At 46.5% G+C, this 19,439-nt stretch overlaps 1 protein-coding gene across 2 annotated transcripts; it reads right to left on the bottom strand.

The window, feature by feature from the left end:
- Positions 1–764: 764 nt before the first annotated feature.
- Neu3 (neuraminidase 3) lies at positions 765–15,942 on the bottom strand. Of its 2 annotated transcripts, none has more exons than XM_048361002.1 (3): positions 15,882–15,942; positions 9,230–9,457; positions 765–2,275 (listed from the first exon to the last, which is right to left on the bottom strand). In XM_048361002.1, exons 2-3 carry the CDS (start codon positions 9,419–9,421, stop codon positions 1,202–1,204), a joined length of 1,266 nt encoding a protein of 421 aa, XP_048216959.1. In that variant the 5' UTR covers positions 9,422–9,457; positions 15,882–15,942; the 3' UTR covers positions 765–1,201. The 2 variants fall into 2 exon arrangements, with proteins under 2 accessions (XP_048216959.1, XP_048216960.1); XM_048361003.1 differs by lacking the exon at positions 15,882–15,942 and adding an exon at positions 13,108–13,291 and having other exon boundaries at positions 9,230–9,426.
- Between the last annotated feature and the right edge of the window lie 3,497 nt (positions 15,943–19,439).

The following is a 19,439-nucleotide window of genomic DNA, read 5'->3' as shown; positions in this document are numbered from 1 at the left end:
AAACCAGAAGTTTGAGCTATAGCTCAAAGTGGTAGAGCATGAGCCTTGAGCAAAAGAGCTCAGGGACAGCACCCATACCCTGAGTTCAAGCCCCATGAACAACAATTTTTTTTTTAAACCAAGAAAAATAAAACAGCTAGGCACTGGTGGCTCACACTTGTAATCTTACCTACTCAAGAGGCTGAGATAAGAGGATAGAGGTTCAAAGCCAGCCTGGGCAGGAAAGTCTATGAATCTCTTATTTCCTTCCAAAAAGATATAAATGGAGCTATGGCTCAAATGGCTCAGGAACAGTGTGTAGGCCCTGAGTTCAAGCCTAGAACCAGCACAGAGAGAGAGAGAGAGAGAGAGAGAGAGAGAGAGAGAGAGAGAGAGAGAGAGAGAGAGAGAGAATGGGAATATGGCTTAGTGGTAGAATGCTTGCCTAGCATCCATGAAGCTCTCGGTTCAATTCTTCAGTATCATATAAACAAAAAATAAATAAATGAAATTAAAAGAAAAAAATTTAAAAAGGAAAGGAGGAGGAAGGAAGGAACGAACGAACCTGCCAGGCAGCCAGTGGCTCACACTTGCAATCCTAGCTACTCAGGAAGCTGAGATCGGAGGTTTTATGGTTTGAGCCAACCTGAGCAGAAAAATCCATGAGACTCTTATCTCCAATTACAGCAAAAAGGAATAAGCTTGAGCAAAAGAAGCTAAGTGACAGAACCCAGGCCCTGTGCTAAACTCAGTACAGGCATCCAACAAAGCAAAACACCCAAAACAAACAAAAAAACCCCAAACCTCCTAACTTCCTTTCCTTCTTGCCACACAAAAACCCACTCAGACAAGCGTGGGCTATCTGAAAAGAGAAGTCCTCTAACCTCCATTTGAGATCAGTCTTATACGTAGCCAGGACCTGCTGACTAGGGAGCACACAGGCACTTTACCTCACCTAGCAATGGCAAGATGAAAAGCCACAGACTAGCCCTGTCAACTTCAAAGTGCAGACCAGAGGCCCCCAGTCCAGGAGGCACAGCCAAGGTCTCTAAGCAGGTCAGCAGCCAAGATCACATCATGGCCAGCCAACTGCCAGTTCAACAATGACTGCGGCAAACCTTTCGTTTTTTTTCTTTAAAGGAGAAGGAAAGAGTAAGCGGCTGAAGAAATGAACTGAGCTGTCAGAAAGCTCCGGCACCCAAGCTCTGGTTGTCACTCCCTTCTAGAGACAGCACAGTCCGTGCGGGCCTGGCTCAGGTTCCTTCCCAGCAGGGCTGGCACAGTCCTCCTGCACGTGGCTCAGCACCTCCTGTTGTGTAAAGAGGCGAAAGGCAATCTGCTCACATTCCTGCTCATTCCCACACTCAAACAAACACCCAAACAAGCCCTGCTCCTCCACCACCGCCAGGTCAGAGTAGCCACTCGGTCCCTGGTGCATGATCCAGGGCCGAGACCAGCCGGCAGCATCCGTGGGGCTGTGGTTCAGGTAGATACCTAGGTTGATTCTCTTCTTCTTACTGGTGGGGTGTGAGTACATGAGCCAGGTTTCTGACAGTGATCTGTCCATCTGGGAACTGTTCTCAGTGGTAGGAACATCTTTGCCACTAGCATCCTGGCATCTGTGTGGGATCTGCGAGGGCCAGAAACTCACGATACTGCCTTGGCAGCCATGTGGGGGCTCGCAGAGCCTCAAGTTCAGGGCCTGCTTCGGAAAGCATTCACCATGATCAGTGCTAAGAGCCTCAGCCCGGTACCTATCTGGTGTGCGGGCACTGCAGAAGAGCACAGGGAAACCAGATCCCCCCATCACTTCTGCCACTTGGCACTCCACGGTCACCAGGCGCCCAATGAACTTGCCGTGGTGCCACGTGAGGCCAAAGTCATCACTGTAGATCATCAGGGAGTGAGGTTTGGTGGAACATGGTAGTGGGAAGCCACACAACCGGTGTGAGATATAGTAGGCATAGGCAGGGATGACCAGCCGCCCTGACTGTGTCTGGATGCCATGGCCTGGGCCCACAGCGAAGGTGGCCCAGTGCTCCATCTCTGAGAGCTCAACCACCTCCTCCGTCAAGTCTCTCAGCTTACTCCACGTGTGGCCCGCGTCTTGACTGCAGATGAAGCACAGCCGGGCGGCATTCCTGCCCAACATAATCTGGTGACACTCAGTCACATGGTCTCGCACGCAGATGAAGAACAGGTACACACAGCTGTTCTTCTGTTCCCACACGGGACAGGGGTTCATGGTCCGATGCCCAGGTAACGTGGCTTCCATGAGTGGCTCCTGGGGTCCCCACTAACCAAGGGGAGAGAGAGAAAGAAGGGGAGTGAGATACAGATGAAAGTCACTGGTACTTTTCAGACACAAGAAACAAATGGTATTAAATCCTGAGAGCCCAAAGTAGTTGCTACATTCTTAACTGTTCTAAGATGACTTACAAAGCAAGAAATAAATAATACTAGCTATTGGATAAGCTGTGCTCTGTCCCCATCTAGAATGTCCTTCCTTGCTTTGTCTGAACCTCCAAATCATCCTCCAATACCCAACTCAAATGTCACCTCTTTTGTGAAGCTTTCTGTGAAACTCTCTCTCCTCCCCTAGCAAGTCATAACAATTATGTAACACTGCAAACTCTTGCAATTATCTCCTTTCTTAGACAGTAATATTTCTGAGGACAGAGTCTAAATTATAGTAATTCTGCATCTCTAGAGTCTGGCTAAGTAAAACGTTACAAGAAAAAGAAAGGTAGAAAAATAAAGTAAGAAAATAGGGAAGTTCTAGATGAATAGAAAGAAGTTTAAGACCAAGACTTTGACTTCCTGTGCTACCTGATAGTCATTTATAAGGGTATTATTAAAAGCTCAAGCATGGAATTAGAGACAGATAATGAAGGTCTCCTGCCTCTCTCCTGGGAAGCATTGGCAAGTTAGTTAATCTCACTTTACTTCAGTGTTTGCATCCGTTCGGTGGAGAATTTCATAATAGAGTAGGTGTTGAAAAGATACAATGACATAGATAATGCTTGGTCAGACATACTGCCAAGAAAGCGCTGATCTCCTTAACTTGAATTTCCCAATAGAAATGGGCAAAGGGTAAGATCAAACAAGCCACAGAAAGACAAAAAAAACACCTCATACATACAAAAGAAATGCAAATTAAAATGACAACAACATTTTTCATCTTACAACTTGTCAAAAATTTGATAACTGCTATGGTAAAAAAAAAAGTAAAGAAACAGGTTTCTTTATATATGGGTCAGAGTGTAAATGATTCAACCCTTCTGTAAGATATATAGTAATTGTGTGTGTGTATATATATATATATCCTAATATACATATACATATATATATTCTTTCTCAGGATGTTCAGTTCTGAAAGTTTATTCTAAAACATACCCTACTCATCAAATTACATATGTATAGCTGGACGTTTAGTGGCTCATGCCTGTAATCCTAGACACTCAGGAGGCTGAGATCTGAGGACCATGGTTCAAAGTTAGCCTGGGAAGGAAAGTTTATAAGGCTCTTATCTCCAATTAGCTATCAAAAAAACAAATCCAAGAGATTCTTATCTCCAACTAGCAGCAAGAACCTGGAAGTGATGGTGTGGGTCAAGAGGTAGAGCACCAGACTTGAACAAAAAAGTCAGTCAAGATTGTAAGGTCCTGAGTTCAATTCCCAGTACTGACACAAAAATTAAAACATTAACTACATACAGAACTATTAAAGGGGGACTGTTTGGGGAGACATTAGCAGGAAGAGGGGGAAAGGAGAGGGTGTCAGGGGGTGAATGTGCTCAACATGGTGAGTGTGTGTGTGTGTGTGTGTGTGTGTGTGTGTCCGTATTCAAACTTGTATTCAGGGCATATGTGTGAATCTGTGTGGCTACCGGGCAATGAGGTTATGTTAAGAAAAAGAAAAAAAGCTGCTGGGTGCCAGTGGCTCACACCTGTAATCCCAGCTACTCAGGAGACTGAGTTCTGAGGATCGTCCATGAGGCTCTCATCTCCAATTAAAAACAGAAAAAGCCAAAAGTACTGTAGCTCAAGTGGTAGAGAGCTAGCCTTGAGTAAATGGAGCTTAGGAACAGTGCCCAGGTCCAGAGTTCAAGGCTCAGGACTGGCATTAAAAAAAAGAAAAAAACATAATGACTCCTAGGCTCTGTCAGAAGACAGGGCAACATGACCAAAGGTCATTGTCCAAACTCTGCTGGGCTGGGCCTTGATGGTGGCCTGTTGTACATGTCTGTCCTAGAAAGCCACAAAGAAGACAGTAAACTAACAGACGGTGAGATCATCTCCATGAGATTATAAGAAGGACTGGAATTCCTCAAAGTAAAAATTTCCCTATAGCGAAATGTGAGCCAACCTCATCAAAAACTGAGGTTGTGGGCTGGGGATATAGCCTAGTGGCAAGAGTGCCTGCCTCGGATACACGAGGCCCTAGGTTCGATTCCCCAGCACCACATATACAGAAAACGGCCAGAAGCGGCGCTGTGGCTCAAGTGGCAGAGTGCTAGCCTTGAGCGGGAAGAAGCCAGGGATGGTGCTCAGGCCCTGAGTCCAAGCCCAGGACTGGCCAAAAAAAAACCAAAAAAAAAAACCAACTGAGGTTGTAGAACAACTGGTTTCAGGGTCCTGCTGCTCACTCTCCAGAGTGGCCTTTATGTTCTCTTTACTAAATAAACCCTTTACAACTGTACTCATCCTTCTGGTTTTATTTTTCTACTACCAGAGAACAAGAACCCACCACACTCCTGTATCATCTTGGTACTCAACCCAGGGCAGAAGACAAAATGTAACAAGACGCACTGAAAACCTGACACGTGTCTCCAGAACCAGCCTTGGTTGTATGGGCACTGTCTGGAAGCTCAGGTGTTCAGGCAAAGCCCCCAGGCCAAGATTGGGTGGTAGCCCAACTTCCCAGTGTGGTATCCCGGTCCTCTCATTAGAGGGCTTCCTCCTGAGGGAACTCCTCTCAAGTCCACTTTATGGGACCTTCTCCTTCATGGAAGGGAGTAGCTACCCCAGGGGCCAGCGGGGGGCGGGTATACACCAGCTGCCCATGCCACAAGGATGAGGGGGAGTCTCCTGGCCTGCTCCCCCCCCACCATGAGTGCCCGGCGCAAACAGCAGGGAAGGACTTTCTTATTCCCCAGGTCAGTACTGCATATCCCCTGAGATGGTTTCTGTCCCCAGTACTCTCCAAACTTTTCCTGGGCCAGTAGAGTCCACGCTTTCTTAAAAGGAGCAATGAATTGTAGTTTATCTCTGGCATTCACCCAGCCACCCTCTGGTGCCCACTACAGTTTGGTTTTTTACCTCTCTTAGGAGTTCTCTGGTCTCTGTCAGGAGTGGGTTACTTTTGCAGTCCTGGAACCTCTATATAAAGTGGCCTGGCACAGGGCTTTGGTTCCTTGCCACTGTATAGTTACTGGTGTGACAGATATAGTTCCTGCTCCCACACTTCTGTGAGCAAGCAAGCAGGTGGAGAGACAAAGTCACACTCCGACAGAGTGGAGATTCTCAAAGGAAGCAACACACTGAGCTCAGATAAGTGCTTATCTTTGCTCTTAATCATTCTTGGTGTTACACTTTTATTACTTGAGCTCAAGGTCTCTAAGACCTGCTCTTTAAACTTCTGACCATATCCTTTCCAGAAAAAGAAAAATACAGCCAGCCATGAAACCAACTTATTCTTGAGGTAAGGGCTTTGTGCTAGGACAGGCCATTCTCCCTGGCATTTGCCTTTCCAGAATGTGTGTCTTTTTCTCAGTTTTCAGAGCACATTAATTATTTTGGGCCAGCAGACAAGGTCAGATGGAGGAAACCTCCCTTCTCTTTTCTTTTTCTTTGTACTAATATTGCAGCTTGTATGGGAGTATAAAAGGGCACAAAGTTATCACTTCTACGTTTCTAAATGCATTTTTTTAAATCCTGGCTTCTATTTACCATGCGTCATTTTCCTAGTCCTGCCTCAGTGTTACTCTTCCTGGCCAAAGTACAAGTTCAGCCTAAGACTTTCCAATTTGGGCGTGATTATGAATATTGGAGACACAAGAGCTCACAGGCAGGACCTGCGAGGGGGCTGTGGTGTGCTGCTGGGTAGGTGCAAACCAGCTCCTTGCTATTCACCTGGGCAAGATGGAGTCCCACATGCCTCCTTCCTTTCTCCTCCATTTTCCTAGCAGTAGCCATTATTGGGTTAGTCCTTACACGAGGCAAAATCTATAAATAGTTGCCAATCATATAATGATTGCAAATTTAGCCAATACAGTGTCACTGACCAATAAACAGACACTGCTAGCTATAAAATATACAGCATTCCTTATCATCCCTCACTTACATGGCACGAACAAGGAAGCTTCATCCTCCAATAGGCTAAATGGTTACAACAGTCTTTATAAGCCTACCTGATCTCAGAGGTATAAAAACAAGCATGGTCTTGGCTGCCATCAGCCACTTGGCCCCTCACTTTTTGGGGGCTATTGATAGGACTACTCATACCCTTCCCCCATTCCAGTCAGCTCCCAGGCAGCACTAGGCCCATCTGGTACAGGAAGTAAGTAATCAGCCTCCTTCCCCCTTTACCTTGAGATGGCACTCCTCTGGGGCAGTTATAACCGTAGGAGGCAGCAAGATCTCCTTCAAGTGACCTTCAAGTCTGGGTAGCTGCAGGCTCCTATCTACAACTTGGGCAGCAGCCATAAGCCCTAGCCCGCCATGATGAAGCCCTCGGTCCACACCAGAGTCTCTGCCTCCTAGCCTTGTAGGTTATATAGGTCACCTCAGACAATAACCGGCACTTCTTCTCTCCTGTGAGAAGGGGTCTTGCTGGCCCTTAGCTAGCAATAAGCCTTTCCTTCGTTCATTGTGCCTGGATGTTTACACGGTTTTCTGGCAGGGCCTAACACTTCCTGTGTATTTAAATTACAAAGTTTGTACCCTCTCGCGTAGATCAATTCAAACTACAAATAATCATGGATATAAAAACTAACTACTGACCACTGAGGACCTGAGGACCAGCATTACTACAGCAACTTCAAAGCCCCTGTTTCCCTGAGTCTTCTCTGTCAGTGGGCATGGGCCCCCTCATCACCCCCATCGAGCAGGAAGTAGCCAGAACAGAGCTCATTGGTCCCATGTCCCAACAGCAATCAGGGAAAACATCAGCCAACAGGTCCAGGCCAGCTTGCCCCCTCCCCGACTGGTGGCCACCACCCAGGGCAGGGTCTGGCTTGTTTCAAACCAACCAATCACCATCTAACAAACTGCCCAGAGGGAAAAGAAAAAGATGGGGAGGGATAACAGAAAACAGCCAGTCCCTGGCCACAAGGCAGGTCCCGCTGCTTGCTCTCTCTTTACTACATAAATTCTTTACAACCGTGAAAACAACAACAAAGCTTACTGGGAAGACTCATGTGGAGCAGCACAACATTTGCACTGAAACAGAACTAGGCATCGGCTATAGGTGTGAAGGTTTAGTGGTGAGACAGAGAAAAGTACAGGTTACAGGAATAAAGGATCCATTATAGAGACACAGCATGTTTTACAAAACTCTCAAAATCATTGTCTCAGGAAGCTGATGGAGGAAGGCACAACTAAGAAATACCGGGTCTGAGGTAACCTTGTGGCTCCCAGGTTCCACAACAGTAGTCATTCTTTCCCCACCACCACTTCATGAAGACTGGGCTGCTGAAAGGCAACGGTTCCAGCTTCAATTCTGCTTATTAGCTGTGGGCCCAAAGGAAGTTGCTTTCATTCTCGGGCCCAGATTCCTCTTATAAAATGGCAATAACAGTATGTACCTCATATAAGGCATTTAGTAGTAGTAAGAACATGGTTGTTATTGTTACTTTCCTCCGTTATCTGATGGTATCATTTTAAACAAGTCACTTAGCTGAACACTGGTGGCTCATGCCTGTAATCCTAATAACTCAGGAGGGTGATGAGATCTGAGGATGGTAGTTCAAAGTTTGCCCAGGCAGACAAATCTTAGACTCTTATCTTCAGTTAACCAGGAGAAAACTACACGTGGAGGTATGGCTTAAGTGGTAGAATGCCAGCCTTTGAGCAAAAAAGGTAAGTGATATGGGAAAAAAATCTTTTCTATCAAAGTGGTTTGCTTCCTTTCCCTTCTTCTTGTGAAAATTGTTTTTCTGAGAAGTTCCTACTTTGGCCAGGAGGCCTGGTCTTTGCTAATCACACTTTAGTCACATACATCCTTGTTCTGCTGCACTTTAATTAAGACATCCTGTCAGAAGCTCTTTCAATTATCTTTTTTTTTTTTTTACTTTTTTGCCAGTCTTGGGGTTTAAACTCAGGGCCTGGGCACTGTCCCTGGGCCTCTTTGTGCTCAAGGCTAGTGCTCTGCCACTTGAACTACAGTGCCACTTCCATTTCCAGCTTTTTCTGAGTAGTTTATTGGAGATAAGAGTCTCGGTGGCTTTTCTGTCCTGCTGGAGAAGCTGTCTGAATTTTAATTGTATCCTGTTAAGTCACATCCTTTTGCAGACTGCAAACCTGAACTCAGCCAATCTGAGCAGAGGGGTGGAGCCTGCTGGGTTAGGCACAGAAAGGGAGCAGCTACCATAGTCTGTGTGTTTGCCTGCCAGATTTTTGGCTGAGGACACACCCTTCTGCAGAAATAACGTTAGCTTTACCAAGTTCCTTCCAAGCTGGTGTCCTTATTCCGAGGTGACACTCCAACATCCCAAGCTATGTCTAATAGTGAGAGCACGCAGTGCTGAGTTCAAGGCTCAGTACTGGCATAAAGTGGGGAAAAGGTTCATTTAAAAAAATGTTTTTAAACCAAGTCACTAACCTCATGGAGTACTAACCTTCATCAGCAAAATGGGACTAACAGTGCTCACCCCTCTGTGTGAATAGGACTAAAGAACAGAAATGAAAAGCACACCACAAGTTCTTACCACACGCCCTCACAGATGTGAACCAAGGAGGACTCTGGAGCCGGAGCCCGGGTGAGAGGCCTGCAGTTGAACTGTATACCCTGAGCCAAATGGCAACCTCCATGCTTCACTTTGTCCACGTGTAACAGTAGCTGACAACAGTGTCCAATGGCTGTGAAGATTCCACCTGCCCTGGGCACACCATAATCACTCTGGAGAGCCATGGCCTTTACTGTTCTTCCCTCCTCAGCTCCCCACACAGAGCTTAACCCTCAATGACAGGAAGAGGCCAAGGCCCACAGAGAGGAAATAAGGCCCAGGCCCAGATCTGAGATGAGTCACCTGTACTGAGCGCCCAGTCCTCAGTCCTCGCCTCAGCACCAGATAGAGAGCATCCTCGTCCTTCCTGGTGGACCGCTTCTCTGCAAAGGCCAGGAAGGTGTGTTTGGGGGGAATGTAGAGCAGGGCGGGGATCCGGTAGGTAATCCCCTCCTTGTCTTCCTGCTGGAACAAAGGTCTGTTCACGTCTTCCATGTCGTCTGCAAGGATAGGAGGCAGCTCAGTGTGTGTCTGTACCCACATGCTGGCCTACACGCCCAGTCTACAGCACTCCCCTGCTGGAGGGCACAGGGGATGCACAAAGGTACACAAATGTGTATTGTTTTATATAAAGGGAACATAAGGGACTCAAAGGCACAAAGCAAAGAGTACCCTCTCATCTAACAATCTGTTCTCCAGACTGTAGCACATGTATGTGTATGTAGTATGTGTGCAATGGTCTCTTCAAAGAACGTCTGCATTTGCTTCAGCTCTGTTCCAGAACAACTAAGCTCAGTGCCTGCACTGGTGGTTTCAGTTGCTGTAATGGCAAGCTTATTATAGTCCAGGCTTTTAAGGGGACGATCTAGAGCAGCCGAGGGCAGGTTAAGGTGCTAACTCCTGTGGTTTTTCAGTTTGCTCTTCAGGGGCTTTTCCAGGACCTTTACTTTCTTGCAAATTCAGCTATTAAGAGCTTTGTAGTAATCAAGCTATTGTTTTCCAGGCTAGCTGACCTGTCATAATTCTGACAAGGGAAGCCTCTAAGTGCTCTTCCAAAAACAAAACCAAACAGCTGAGCACCAGTAGCTCACACCTGTCATCTTACTCAGGAGGCAGAGATCTGAGGATCAAGGTTTAGATTCAGCCTGGCCAAACAAATATAAGAAATTCTTATCTCTAATTAGCCAGCAAAAAAGCCAGAAGTAGAAGTGTGGCTCAAGTAGTAGGACCCTAGCCTTGAGTAAAAAAGCTAGGGGAGAAGGAAAGATCCTAAGTTCAAGCCCCAGCGCTAATACATAAAACAACAACAAAAAATGGGTACTCCTCTTCTTAGAGGCCCAAGAAGGGAAGCAAGCCAAATAAAACCAGGTTAGGATTGGATATTGTGATCAAAATATAATATATGCATGTCTGAAAGACACACACACATTATGATAGTGACCCATGGTTCTCTCTCAAGTTAGTGATCAAATGAGTTACTCATAAAAATTTGTGTTGAACTATCTCACTCTACCCTAAATTCTAAATTCTAACCCTCCTGAAGATCTATTTAAGTACAGAATTTTTATTTGGTGATGCATGCAAATCAAGTAGAGTGAGGATCAATGTATTTTTGGTGAGACTATAAAAAGTGGATTTTGACAAAAAATATTCAATTTCTAGTTTTGTGAAATAACTGTCTCATAAAATTCTGAATGGCTCTTTTTGGTCAATTGCTTAGTCTCACATGCTTTGCTTAGAGTCATATGATGCTTTCAGGATAGTTTTCCTTATCTTCAAATATGTTTTTAAAAAGACAAGCTATTAAAAAGAAGTGTGAACTTACTAACATAAGGTCTGATAAATAAACTTTGATTTTTAGTTTTAAAAATTTTGTGTTGAGGGCTGGGGATATGGCCTAGTGGCAAGAGTGCCTGCCTCGGATACACGAGGCCCTAGGTTCGATTCCCCAGCACCACATATATAGAAAACCGCCAGAAGCGGTGCTGTGGCTCAAGTGGCAGAGTGCTAGCCTTGAGCGAAGAAGCCAGGGACAGTGCTCAGGCCCTGAGTCCAAGGCCCAGTACTGGCAAAAAAAAAAAAAAAAAAATTTTGTGTTGACCAACTAAGAGGCTGTAGCTAAAACCAGCAAAACATTATTCTACATTTCCACAGAAAGCTGCCTATGGAATGGGTTAAAAACTGTAGAATGGGGGCTGGGGATATGGCCTAGTGGCAAGAGCACCTGCCTCGTATACATGAGGCCCTGGGTTCGATTCCCCAGCACCACATATACAGAAAACAGCCAGAAGCGGCGCTGTGGCTCAAGTGGCAGAGTGCTAGCCTTGAGCAAAAAGAAGCCAGGGACAGTGCTCAGGCCCTGAGTCCAAGCCCCAGGACTGGCCAAAAAAAAAAACAAAAAACCCAAAACTGTCGAGTGCCTCCTTATCTGTGGGATGTAATTCGGTGCCAAAGCCTCCAGGATTAGGATTCTGCTCACCTCTCGGTCATCTCTGCTGACAGCTTTTGCGCTCACTTCAGTGTAGTCAGTGTACCATGGCTGCACTGCGGGCCCCACAGCTCGGGTTTTTGACGTGCAGTCCCTCTGTCCTGCTGTGCATCCTTAGCTGGCTAGCCTACTCTTCATTCTTCACACACTCATCCAGTCACTCAACAAGCACTGGCTGAGTGCCTTTCATGTACCTGACATGGTTCTCGTTGTGGAAGAGCGTGAATGAAGCAGACATGCCTGTGCCCCTCTGGAGTTTCACGGACTGCCTGTTTGAATGGAGCTCAACACACTGAGGGAGAGAACAGTGTCAGGCACAGCATGTCACCACATGAAGCAGAAGCTCACTGGCTCTCCTGGAGGCCTCTGAGGCCCCAATCTAGACAGGTGACCCTTTTTAAATTTTCCTGCTTGTTCTTATTACTTACTCTTCTCAGTAGTTACAGCAGCTTGTATTTGTCCATGCCTATCATCCCATGTTTGCTTCCTATACAGTGTGTGTCAAGGGAGACAACTGACACATACTGCACAGGATTTCTACAGAGTCTGGAGAACAGATGAAAGGAGAGCGCTTAACACGTGCCTGTGGTCTGACATGGGTAGCAGGCTATCGATAAAAGCAGTGCAACAGGGCATTGCCCAGAAAGCTTCCTACAAATTGGTCTAAGATGATCTTTCCCCCCAGCTCAGGCCCTCCTTCCAGAGACGGTCAAGGCTTTCTTCTGAGTACATTCTGTCCCCCAGCTAGGCTGTTGTAAAGCTTCACAAAGGATTTGGACCAGATGGACTACATGCCCTCAAATACTTCATTTAACCTCTCGGTGCTTTAGGATCCTCATCTATAAAATAAATAATTAAGCCAGGTGGAAGTGACTGGTACCTGTAATCTTAGCTACTTAGAAGGCTGAGATGGGAAAGATCTTGCCCCCCCCCCAATGTTTGTGAGACCCCTTTTCAACCAATAGCTATGTGAATACCTGTCATCCCAGCTTTACGTCTAAAGAGCTTTAAGAGGCCCATCACATGAGCACAATACATGCCAGTTATTTTTAAACTACCAATCACTGTACATTACCCCTTGAATCCTGTGAATGATGATGATAAAAAAAAATACATAGTCAGGTGCCAGTGGCTCACTCCTGTAATCCTAGTCCTCCAGAGGCTATGACCTGAGTATTGTGTTTAGAAGCTGGCCAAATCTCTTATCTCTAATTAACTGGCAAAAGGTTGAAAATGGAGGTGCGGCACAGGTGGTAGAGCACCATTCTTGAACAAGAAAGCTAAGGGAAAGAGCCATGGCCCTGAATTCAAGCCCCAGTACTCACACACACACACACACAAACAGTATAGTCATGAACAGTGTAACAAGGTATAAGTTAATGACACAACACATAGATGATAAAATTACAATGGGGCGGAAGAAAATCTCTATTATTTAGTGACATGTTAATCATGTTAAATGTCACAGCACATTATTCACATGTGTGTGGAAACTTACCATGCTGCCAGTCACATGTAAGTGTAGTACATATAATTGTGTACAGTACAAAATACTTAAATGATAACAAATAATTGTGTTGCTGGTTTATGTATTTACCACACCATGACTTTATCATGAGAATGTGCTTTTTCTGGCTAAAAAAAGTTTACTGTAAAACAAGTATGATATATATCTTATGGCAAACACACACACCTCAGATTCCAATGGCCTCCTGTGCTTGATTTCATTGGGTTTTGTTCACTGTGGTCCTAGAAGCAGTAGGCTGTGAAAGACAGACATAGATCCTATATAGCCTAGGAATATGGTATATACCACCTAGGTTTATGCATGTATACTCTATTTGTACAATGAAATAACCTGGCATATGTCTTAGTACATATTCTCATGTTTGAGAAATGCATAATAATAATTCCTCATTGTTTTTTTTTTTTTTTTTTTTTTTTTTTTTTTGGCCAGTCCTGGGCCTTGGACTCAGGGCCTGAGCACTGTCCCTGGCTTCTTCCCGCTCAAGGCTAGCACTCTGCCACTTGAGCCACAGCGCCGCTTCTGGCCGTTTTCTGTATATGTGGTGCTGGGGAATCGAACCTAGGGCCTCGTGTATCCGAGGCAGGCACTCTTGCCACTAGGCTATATCCCCAGCCCTCCTCATTGTTTTTAAATGATGCTGGGGTTTGAACTCAGGACTTCCAGCTTGCTAGGCAGGTACCCTACTACTTGAGCTATGCCTCCAACCCCTTTTGCTCTGCTTATTTTTTAAGCAGTCTTACTTTTTTCCAGGCTGGGCGGCCTGGAATCCCAATCCTCCTGAATTTAGCCTCCCATATAACTGGGATGACAGGTACATGCCAATTTGCCCAATTAATGGTTGAGATGGGGGTCTCACAAACTTCTTGCCCAGGCTATCCTCAAACTGTGATCTGATCTTATCCTCCCAAGTAGCTAGGATGACAGGCATAGGCCACTGGCACCCAGTACAATTTCCTCTTCACCACCTTAAGAGATCAGACTTCAAACTCTTATGAATTTTATCAACAGGCGTCTCTCATTAGCCAATGAGAGACCATGTAAATAGGAATTCTCAATAAGAATGGGACACAAAACCAGGAGAGAGGGAGGAAAGGGGTAACATTGTCCAAAAAGAAATGTACTCTTGGGGCTGGGAATATGGCCTAGTGTTAGAGTGTTTTCCTAGCATGCCCAAGGCCCTGGGTTCGATTCCTCAGCACCACATATACAGAAAAAGCCAGAAGTGGCGCTGTGGCTCAAGTGGCAGAGTGCTAGCCTTGAGCAAAAAGAAGCCAGGGTCAGTGCTCAGGCAGAGTTCGAGCCCCAGGACTGGCAAAAAAAAAACCAAAAAACAAAATTAGAAATGTACTCTTTACCTGACTTATGTAACTGTAACCCCTCTGTACATCACCTTTATAATAACAATCAAATTAAAAAAAAAAAAAAAGAATGGAGCACAGGATGGGCAGTAAGTAGGATGTAAGGATTGGGAAAAAGAAAAGAGGAAATGGAAAGCTTACCAGAGGAGTACAACTTGTCACACTGCAGGACTCATGTCACAGATCCACTTTGTACTGTGACCTGTGACCTAGCACTCGTTACTCAACCTCCCCCATTTTTTTTTTTCATTAGTCGTGGGGCTTGAACTCTGGGCACTGTCACTGAGCTCTTCAGCTCAAGGCTAGTACTCTACCACATGAGCCACAGCACCACTTCTGTATTTTGGGGTGGTTAATTGGAAATAAAAGTCTCATGGTCTTTCCTGCCCAGGCTGGCTTTGCCGCAACCTTCTAAATGCTGGGTTTACAGGCACGCACCACTGCATCCTCCTCTTGTTGGTGAGATACGAATATTATCTACTTAAGAGGGCCAAAAAATGAAGAACCACTCAAAAGTGCTCTATTAAACACTAAAGTAGGCTGGGAATGTGTTTTAGTGGTAGGGTGCTTGCCTAGCAAGCATGAAGCCCAGGGTTCAATTCCTCAGTACCACATAAACAGAAAGGCCAGGAGTGGCGCTGTGGCTCAAGTGGTGGAGTGCTAGCCTGGGGCAAAAGAAGCTTAGGGGAAGCATCCAGGCCCCGGGTTCAAGCCTCAGGACTGGCAAAAATAAAACAAACACGAAAGCACTATTCAAACAGTAGTCTTCATTATAAATTTTGACATTTTCCCAGTTTCACTTATGGCTGTCCTATCAGTATAAATTAATTTTCATTACTTATGGCTATGCTGGTAATTTCAAAGACACTGTTGTAACTACAGAGTGCTTGACAAGGAAGGGCAAGATCCTTTCTGACTGGTCCTGGGCAATGAGCTGCCAGGCTGTTACACTGTTTTTGGTAGAGTCTATTTAATCAAGACAAACGTACAATAACATCTGGGTGCCCGTGGAATTTTCATACCCAGTCATCACAGAGCCACAAGTAGAACTTGTGAAGGCATGGACATTTACAATGCAGACTTGTGTGTGCTCTGGATTTACTAGGCGAAGCTCCTTTTTCACAAGCCGTGTGTGTGGAGCTCGAGGTGGGAGGCAAACCGGACCCCCAGGCCCGCGCTGGGGCCGTTCGATTCGGCACGGCATTCGGGCGGTCCGCCGCCGCGCTCGCTGCGCGGGCTCAAGCCTTCGGGGGTCCCGTCCTGCGCCCCCTGCGTGGCGCGGTGGGGCTTCGGCGGGCTCCCTTGGCTTCCGAGGGGTCAGGACACCCCGCGGCGAAGCCAAGGAAAACGCGTCTATCTCCAGGACACGGTTCCAGGTCTCCTCCACGCCAGCTCGGGGATCCCTTTCCTTCCAGCAGGAAGAACGCGAAAACCCCGGGGGCCAAGAACGCTTTCCGGCCGCGGCCGGCGCCCCTTCGCTGAGAACCGCGGGCCCAGGAGCGGCCGGGGCGGCTCAAGGCCACGGAACCCGCTGCCCTCGAGGGGGAGGCGCTGGGGCCCGCGTCCCCGGACCCGGCTCACCTGGGCGGGAGGTGCTCTTCCGTGGGGCGCGGAGTCAGGCCTTCGGCTCGCCGACACCGGAGCCTAGGGGAAAAACGGGCCGGAGAGGACGGGCACAAACCCCGAGCAGGGAAAAGCGGGCAGCGGGCCGCGGAGCGCGCTCGGAGCGGGCACCGGGCTTGGAAGCACGAGCCGCGAGCCCGCGGACCCAGGCTGCAGCCGGCCCGCGGGAAGCCCCGCCCCGCAGGGGGCCGGCGCCGAGCGCGGCCCCGCCTCCTCGGGCCCCGCCCCCGCGAGCCCCGCCCCCGCGAGCCCGGCGTCTCTGCGTCCCTGCGTTAGCCGCGCAGTCCCCACGCTCTGATCTATTGGTTGGTGTGTAGGTTGGTATCACTGCCTAAAACTTCCCCCAGATGGTCTACGAATGCAACGAAGGTTCCGGGCCTCCGGGAGAGCTACGAAAAGGACCCAGAGCCCCGAGCCTGAAACACAAGAAGTTCATTTGTATAGTTTATGCCGTGGACATTTGTCTTTGGGGAACCGTAGGTTGGCAAGATACGTTTGCTGAGGTATGAGAATAAGAGAAACCAAAGGGTAGATGGCAGCTAAGCAAAGGAGCACAGTACCGCCGTTGCTCCTGCTGTGGCCCCTGCGCCTTGGCCAGCAGCCTTGGCCCAGTATGGGGTGGGTGAGGATTTGGTTGATTGGCCTTCTCCCTGTTTGTGGTCCATATTGAGTGAGCATAGACCGTGGCTCAAATTTAAGAGCACTGGAACGTCATGAGAGCTGAGTTTTCATATGATTTCCTTTGGGCCCATTTCAAGGCTTTGATCTGTGTGTGTCAGTACTGGGCCTTGAGCGCAATGCTTTGGAGCTATCCCTTGGCTTTTTCACTCCAGGCAAATCGTCTACCACTTGAACCATAGCTCCATATCTAGCTGTTTTGCCGGTTAATTGCAGGTAGTTTCTTGCACTTTTCTGCCCAGGCTGGCTTCAATTCACAATCCTCAGATCTCAGTTTCCTATGTAACAATGATTATAGGCATGAGCTACCAACACTGGGCCTACCTGACCTGTTTGGTGTGCTTGATTCGTGTCTTTGAGCCTGGACCTTATTCTCAGTCCATCATATCTCCTTAAATGGGAGCTCCTCCACATTTACTATGTATGTGTGTACGTACACATTGACATACATCTATTTGCTAGAGCACTGAGTCTCTTCTTGTTTCCCATCGTGGAAATGAATTACCCCCCCCCCCCACACACACACACAAAGGGGAAACAAAGACTTCTTTTCATAATGCAAAGGTGGATCAACAAATGAATAGGAGATAAGGAAACCCTTTAAAAGCTATGAGGTTAAGAAGCCTACCACACAGACCCTGAGCTCAAGCCCAAGAAATCAACAGAAGACAAGAAACAAAATGAGAAGCTCCTTAATGAAAGAGTTTACAGATTTTATGTAAGTTGTCACTGGTGTCATATTTTCAATAATGTGGAAAAAGTGTGCTTTTCAATATAACTTCTCAAATTACCTATATTCAGGGTACTTATGAGCATATCTTTACAAGTAACAGAAGGGGCTTAGAAAGTATATTAAATAGCATTATGGTTTGCTGTAAGATGCATATTTGTAAAGTTAGAAATAAATGGCCAAATGTCAAGATATCCAGCTTTTTCATACGTTTCACAAGGGGCTGGGGATATGGCCTAGTGGCAAGAGAGCCTGCCTCGTATACATGAGGCCCTGGGTTCGATTCCCCAGCACCACATATACAGAAATCGGCCAGAGGTGGTGCTGTGGCTCAAGTGGCAGAGTGCTAGCCTTGAGCAGAAGGAAGCCAGGGACAGTGCTCAGGCCCTGAGTCCAAGCCCCAGGACTGGCCAAAAAAAACCAAAAACGTTTCACATGTGCCTGCATATCTAGTGTGTTTTTAATTTGCTTAATAGAATATATTCATGGTTCTGTGCTTTAATAATGTAATATTTCCAGTAGACTTCTGCTTTTAAAACTTTGTCCCCAGTGGACTGGGCAGTTGTGGAACACTTGTAGACTTCTGGGTGGAGGAAACAGGTCATTTTGGGCATGTCCTTGAAGGCTCTACCAGGAATCTCTTTTGATCTCCCTCCTCCTCTCTCCCCTCCTCCTCCCTCTCCCTCCCCTCCCCTCCCTCCCTTCTCTCCTTCATCTTCAGTGTCTCCCTCTGCCTCCTTCCTGGCTGCTAGGAGGTGTGGTAATTCTCTGCTCCATTTTCCCACGTGGTCATGTTGTGTCCAGTGCATGGGTCTCAGGAATGGAGAACAGAATCCTTTGAAGTAATGAATCAAAATAAATCCTTTGTCCCTTAAAAAAAAAAAAAAGAAGCCTACCAGGAAACACTCAGGAAAACAAATGGAAAAGGATGAGTTAATTACAAAGAACCACTGCAGTACAGTTGCAGTACAGATGCAGTACAGTTAGCTATAAACTAGCATTGTTTTCACTGTGTAAAACTAATTTTAACTTTGCTTTCTCTGAAATAATAGGAATGGCATTCTACTTTTATGCCCAAGTTGCAAGAAGACCACCGAGAAGACCACCGAGAAGATCACCGAGAGCCAGAGGTTCCAAAATGCAAAAGCAAGGCTTTATTCAGGCGAGCTGCAGCCTGGACCTCATCCTACACACAGACGCAGCGGAGGTTAGGAGGAAGGTCCCGAGCTGAAATCTTACAGGGTTTATAAAGGCAAAAATCACAGAGTTACAGTAACCAGATGTGCAAGCAGGACTGGGGTGCGAGTACAAATCTGATTGGCTCGGGGCTAGGGACATTCCAGGGCAGTCAAAGCGACGGAACGCCCCCAAGCCAGTTGGGCCATCTGTGCCATGGGGGTAGTTGTGGTCTGGTGGTTTCGGTAAACAGCTCTGTTCCTGGAATTTGGGTGGGCTCTGGGTTACTCATAGTTTAAAAAATCAACAAAATGGGGGCTGCCTGAAAATGGAGTCATTTTGGCTTTTCACTACTAGTAGTTGTATAGAATTGTCATTAACGTATACTACAATAAATAATCTTTACTTTGTCATAATAGTAAAAACCACAGCCAAGTGAATTTAACATTATGAAATGTGCTATGCATGAATCAGGGGTGAGGTAGAGTACCTAAGTGCAGACACAAATGGGATTCCACCTCTACCTGTGATGGTGTGGAGAAACAGGGCTCTGTTCACCTGAGTAATGTCATAATCCTTTGTTCCTTTTTCCTTTGAGTCAGCTTGGGACTTTGTTTTTGCATGTTGGTTCCCTTATACTTGGGATATACGTAAGAACAAAGAGTCTTGTTCCTCTGACCATTTTGTCAGATTGTTTTGTTTTTATTATAAAGATGAGTTTACAGCTTCAAAAGCCCAGGTAATGAGTACCTTTCTTTTTAGACAATGTCACCCCTTCCTTTGCTGTCTCTCAGTTTTTCCTTCTCATCTCCACCCACAGTATAATTGGTTTTCAACACAGTGTCTAGTCAGTACCATCTCTCCATTTCTGTGTCCCTCCTTACCCTCCCAAAGACATGAATGAAAAAGACAAAAAGGGAACAAAAACAACC

Source organism: Perognathus longimembris, chromosome 13 (genome assembly GCF_023159225.1).
Source record: "Perognathus longimembris pacificus isolate PPM17 chromosome 13, ASM2315922v1, whole genome shotgun sequence".
Taxonomy (NCBI): Eukaryota; Metazoa; Chordata; class Mammalia; order Rodentia; family Heteromyidae; genus Perognathus; species Perognathus longimembris.
The sequence above is the reverse complement of the archived record's forward strand: the minus strand, read 5'-3'. Positions and strand labels throughout refer to the sequence as shown.

Coding starts and splice junctions, on each gene's coding strand:
- Neu3 (XM_048361002.1), bottom strand. CDS start 9,421: ATGGAAGACGTGAACAGACCTTTGTTCCAGCAGGAAGACAAGGAGGGG. Junction 2,276..9,229: donor GGACTGGGCGCTCAGTACAG/GTGACTCATCTC, acceptor CCCCTTGGTTAG/TGGGGACCCCAGGAGCCACT.